Source organism: Opisthorchis viverrini (genome assembly GCF_000715545.1).
Source record: "Opisthorchis viverrini unplaced genomic scaffold opera_v5_438, whole genome shotgun sequence".
Lineage (NCBI taxonomy): Eukaryota > Metazoa > Platyhelminthes > Trematoda > Opisthorchiida > Opisthorchiidae > Opisthorchis > Opisthorchis viverrini.
Genome location: NW_008752091.1, coordinates 148,279 through 154,128, shown reverse-complemented (window position 1 = coordinate 154,128; position 5,850 = coordinate 148,279). Strand labels below are relative to the sequence as shown.

At 46.3% G+C, this 5,850-nt stretch overlaps 1 protein-coding gene across 1 annotated transcript; it reads left to right on the top strand.

Annotated features, from left to right (window-relative positions):
* Window positions 1-4,584: 4,584 nt before the first annotated feature.
* T265_10986 (hypothetical protein) lies at window positions 4,585-4,947 on the top strand (the record flags this gene model as incomplete). Its single annotated transcript, XM_009177518.1, has 1 exon — window positions 4,585-4,947. The coding sequence occupies one exon, from the start codon at window positions 4,585-4,587 to the stop codon at window positions 4,945-4,947; it is 363 nt and encodes a 120-aa protein (XP_009175782.1).
* Window positions 4,948-5,850: the final 903 nt, after the last annotated feature.

The window sequence follows — 5,850 nt, the reverse complement described above, 5'->3', positions numbered from 1 at the left end:
AACTTCAGCTAAGTCTCGGATTTCTTGGGGCCTGTTGCTAAGTAGACATCAGCTATAAGAGACAGTCCAATATGAGTCAGCACATTCAGATAATCCTGTGTACGCACGGTCCCAATCATCAAAGTGCCGCCATCAAAGTGCTCACTTTATAGTGTCAGAGCTGCAACCAATATGTTACCAGCCACAAACCTCGTAGGGATATTTCAATTAACTTACTAAAACTTTCTGTCGTTTTCAGTACGTCAATCACTTACTTCACCATACCCGTTGGGACAGCTGTGCCTTCCCTGGCAGGACGTATGCATCCATCAAAACACCTAATAAAAACCAGCTTGTGATCTAGTCCAAGCTGGACCATTGATTTTTCCTAGTTGAGACGGAGAGGCACTTTTTATTAGAGCTATCAGCTACGATTGATAAAGGCCACCCGTCACCAGCTGATTAGGAATCGTCGACCTCTAGACAGGTGTCAGTCTTGTAAATGAACCAGGTTTATTTTTCCTCCTTGTATGGTTGATGTATATTGAATATAATCAGCTGGTTGGGCATCTTCCACCCCTAACCGCAAGCTATTCCTAAGCATCAGCTATGTTTTTATAGCTATTATTATAGCTGCAGAGCCACCTGTACTTTCCGGTCATTCCAGGCGAGTGACGCTTCCTGGAAAGTAGAGATGGTATGTCTCACTCGGTACTCTTTTTCCAACTGGAGTTGTTTGTCGACCTTGAAAAGTTGTTCACTTAAACAAATGACCCATAGAAATATGCAGAAAAACAGTGGATGTAGACGTTTTTCGCTACAGAATGGAAGTCTCAAAGCACTTTAGTTCACGAGAGATCATTCCCATCCACCAGAGTCTGGTCGGTCACGATGAATTTTCTCGTTTGACTTATTCGAACTTTTGTGAGGCTACCGCTGGCCTGAAAACAACGACGTGTTTAATGAAACATGGGTCGAAAAGCCTGGTGATGTTGAGTACCTTTATTTTGCATCCATTATAACGTTACGCATTTCGTCCATTGCGTAAGCGTTTTTTTGTTTGAATACGAAAAACCACAAAAAAACCGCACTTCCACAATTTCACGCAATATAAACGTGGTCCGACTCTCGCTTCTGTTTGCGCTCGCGCTTACAGCGGTCGCTCGTGAGTCCCGCGTGGTAAATCTGGTGTTAAAACATGTCAGACTATTTCCAAAATCTATTATTTGTGGGAAATGCTCAGAAGACCATTGACAATCAAAACTGGATTATTGTTTGTTCGTTAAACTGGGCGAACGACGAACTCTCTCAATGACGTTGGCCTGAAATCATGGCCCCCACGTTCTCAGAGCAGAAACATTTTTCCCACTTGCTTCATCTCTTTCAAGACTGTTGGATGATTGCCACGAAGGAGGCCGACATATGCTGACGCCGTAGGCCTAGCAATATGCCAGCCTCACTTTATCCGCCGCATTTTTGTGGCCGCTCTTTAATAATTAACAGATGCACATTTATAGGGATCAAATTCAGCCTTCAGATGAGGCAAAATAAAATTTTTGATCGCCGAATACGAAACTTTACACAAAGGCGTAGCCAGGACAAACAAGATCCGGCTAACCTGGTTCACCGAACAAGAGGCAGGCGTGCGCACGACGATATCACAAAGCGGCATACAAGTTTGCTCACTAGAGTGGTTGCCATTACCCGATGCAATTACGCTCTTTTTAGGTTTTAATCGCTCTCTTCTGCTGGTGTTTACTTGAACGCGTATAATTTAGAGTAAGTTTGGCACGGTAGTCACTGTAAACTTATAACCTTCTTCATAGAATGCAGAGGGTAGACCGTCTGAACCGGTGCTTTTGCGCTGAAGCATGGCAACTACATGCTAGAATTTCACCTTCGATAGAGACGTGCTGTGGGTATTCCGCTTAGATCATGTGATTGTTTGAAAGAATAAGTTAGCGAAGGGGAGCAAGAAGGCGCGTAAAATTTTTCTGTTTATTTTTAGGAGGACTTTCCCTGAAAGACATGGGCTTATATCCTCTTAGAATCTCGCTCCTTTGTGATCAGTCTTCTACAAATAAAATGACTAGGTTAGCTGGAATAGTGTACGGCTGCTCTGCGTCCCAAATGCTTCCTAAAACCCTGCAAGGCAAAAGCTGCTGGCAAGTGGCCCATCACTACTCGCGTTTTAAGGGGACTCCTTAAACAACAGTCTTATTACTGGTATCGTTCTCCTGCGTTTCGAACACATTGCACACATCTATCAAAAGAGTATACAGAACATTGGCATATGATGCCCGCCTGGATGTTGAATGCCGCAGTGTAGAACAAATTCTTTGAATTTTATAAGCCAACGATGTACTGGGGAGATGTTTCAGATACACAATAACGGTCGACCAATTGAAGGTTGAAAAACCGGGAGGACTAATTTCGGGGCTTATGGGGAAATCGGTGAATAAACGGGTTTAAGGGGAACTGATGCTTCCCCAGTTGACCAGCCCAAAGTGTGGAGTTTGGCTGAGCCTCCATAAGTTGAGACCTTGGTCGGGAATCACGATTCACAAGGAAGTGGAAACAGGTTACGTCCGCAGGAAAATTCCTCTACCTCTGAATCAAAGACCCCAATCTTAAGGCAGAGTATTCCAGAATACTCCTAATTGACCATGTGTGCAGCCGTTGAGGCAACCAGTTCCTCGGCTTTGCTGCATGGGCTTGATCCTCCCAGAAGGCATACCTTTCACTCCTGTAATAATAATGTTTATTCCCAACTTGTGGGGGCATACAACCTGGTATGATATAACCGTTCACAATAGATGCGTAGTGAGCAATGCTTGACTACTATTGGATAGACAGTTAGGTGTATTTAAACCGCTTTGAAAAATTAGATGATGCGGTTCACTTTTTGGCAATTGGAATTTGTGGTCACTGTGGTTTATCGTTTCCACTCCCTGGGGCTATCTCACAACATGATATATCGCAGTGCTGCTCGCAGAGGCTGGACTACTTCGGCTTTTCCGGCACATCGTAAACTTAGGGAGCCGAATTTCAGCTAGTGCGCTCACCCAGAACCATTACCTCTCATGTGCTAAGCGCTACGGTAAGGAAGCCGCTGCAAGTCATATAAGACGCGGCGAGGTCTGAGGGGCAGAGATTTCATGAGTAAGACGAAACGAACACGTCGCCAATGGTGAGGAAGCGGCCAATGTGTTAGGTTCCCGATTGACGTATTTAGGACTGGGGTCTCCGACGGAGTGGTCACAAAAGGCTGCGAGCCCAAGACACATCACTTTATGAAACAATTCGGAAAACCCTTCTAATCCGCCATCCTATGCCGAACGGTTTGACGGTGTAAATGACTTGGCTGCATGAACCCCAGGCTGCTAAAACGACGCAACCCACCGAAGCCACTTCTGGAGTACACAGGTTACTGCAAAATTTAGCCCCATTGGAGGCAGAGTGCGAGACGAGCATTCCTGAGCACGTTCGGTATTCGAGCCTTGGGAGCCACCAGAGTTTCAAGATCGCAGTCCATACATCTAAATCACAATGGCCAGCTATCGGAGCAAACTATCACAGTGAATTTCGATGTGGCTCAGAGAATGTTGCATACTGGTATTGTCACACTGATCGTCTGCTTGGGGTTCCTAGAAGCCAATGCAACAACACCGGAGGGCTGCTCAGACTCCAAACTGCTATAAACAGCGGCCAGTCTCCATATAGTTTAACACACGTCCTTGCCTATCAAAATACTGGCTCTTCTAGAGCCCGTACGACCTAGTAATCAACTTTCACGGTTTCAGGTGAAGATCCGGAAAAGGTTTTAAACCGCCGGTTTCGTATTTTAGTTTTGGGCCGTGGATTTCTAAGGGTTGTAGAGGTGTCCGCGTTGCTCGGCCTCACTGACTATGACGTAAATTTGGCGCGTGTGGATAAAGAACAGAGGTTTCAGCAATCTTACGCAAGTCCGCTCAGGTGCAGAAAACGATGACCTAACAAATGTCAGCGTGGGTTACCTTGGAGCCGTGTACTTTGATGACAAGTCATCAAAATTCATGGGAGAGGTTCAAATTAAGCCTGGGGTTCCCGAATGGTGGCAAACTGGTACAATTCACCCGAGCGTCCTGCTTTTGAACATTTTGGATGACCGGTGTGTCAAGGAATGCCTTAGCTACAGACAGTACAAAGACCGGTCTGAACGAAAGCTGTGCATGTCAACGAGCTGCAGATCTGGTACGCCGCAAGACAACACGACAAGCAATGGTGCTGAAGCATTCGAAGCCTAGAGACTCCGTACTTGCCACCCCTACTCTTGCACAAGTTCACGGGAAACGCCAAGAGTGCCAATAATCGTCCTTTCTTCTTCCATGAAACTGATTCTGATGTCATCAGGTCTGTAAATGATGGATTCGCCGCGATTCGCGAACCTTCGTTACCCGTTACCACGATTCGGCGGTTCCTTGCCCTTTTGAACCGATCCGTTGATCTACACCTAGCTTCTTACATAGCAGGCGCCTTCCAACCATCCTCGAGTTTAGACAAAGATGGCTACCCTCAACAAAGTTAAAGAATCCATCGCTCAAGCCGGTTTGGTTTTTCACCATAATGGATGATCACCTGAAGGTCCTTGTTGCTTCGCCATCCGTGTCCCTATGCGTACAGCCCGTGCCTCCTAACAATGGTGGAGCTGTTCAGTGTGATGCGTCGTTGGAATCTCGGTGCCCGGTGGTGCCTAGCAGAATGAGTGCTACGGTCTGTCAAACGCCGACATTCGTGATGAATCCATCCGTGTTTGCCCAAGGCTTGTTTGGCCTGACAACCACCGCAAATGTTTTCCACAGCGTGTGGCGAGACCATGCACTTCATATACAAAGAGTAGTAGAAATGCGGTTGTTCGGGAGACGAAGGGAAAACGGAGGGCTGACAGATGACCTGCGCTTCGGACTACAAGAAATAGTCGCTAATTAAAGATAACAATGGCATCGAGGCTGATGATTTCGCATCCCGAGATGGTTCATGTGGTTAGAGCGCGAAGTTACTGACCCGACTTCTGCCGCTCGACTTCCCCTGTCTAGCCTTGGGCAACCTGGCAGTATCCCAGCCCCCTTGCAACCTTCGGGTGGCATGGCAGTTAGGCATCGAAAGGGTGCTACGGCTTAACAACTTCTTTTATATTTATTTTCGTTGTTCTAGTTTAACGCCCTGACCAGACATCCTCACCGACTGCTGCCACCCACATCCAACGCCGCTTATCAACAGAAACTCGCACACACTTCTCTCTGCCTCCAAGTCCCGAACACCCCATTTTTCCATGCCCTCCAGTTTTTGTGGTTGAGTAAACCAACATATTCATGTACCACACCGTCCATATGCATGTGCGCTTCCGTGTGTCTGTCTCCTTTCACTCACATCTACTCAGTCCACTCGTTGACGTTTTTAAGTACACAAACAACTCTGTTAATCACTCTTCTAGTATTGCTCTTTCTTCGGATATTATTCAGAGCAGTTTCGTTAGGTGTGCAATGGAGATGATTCGCATTGAGGACGAAACAAGTGCACAGTGCTTTTCGGCACAGACCGCTTTAACTTAGAGGACAAAACCTCCATTGAAAAACACTTGCCGTGAATTGCATGAATAAACGTTGAACTGTTAGGCTTCGCGTGTCTAATTTCGTCGAACCCACTAGAATAGACGTGAAAGACTCGGGTTCAATTGCTCGCCACTCCCATAATCTCTAAAAGAGATTTAGGAGGTACCATTTCCGCCCTCGCCTTCGGAAACCGCATTGAAAGAAGGCACCGATGCTTTAAAACGAGCTGGATAATGTTTGTAGGACAAGTCCGTGGCACCATCAGCTCTGGATAAAACAA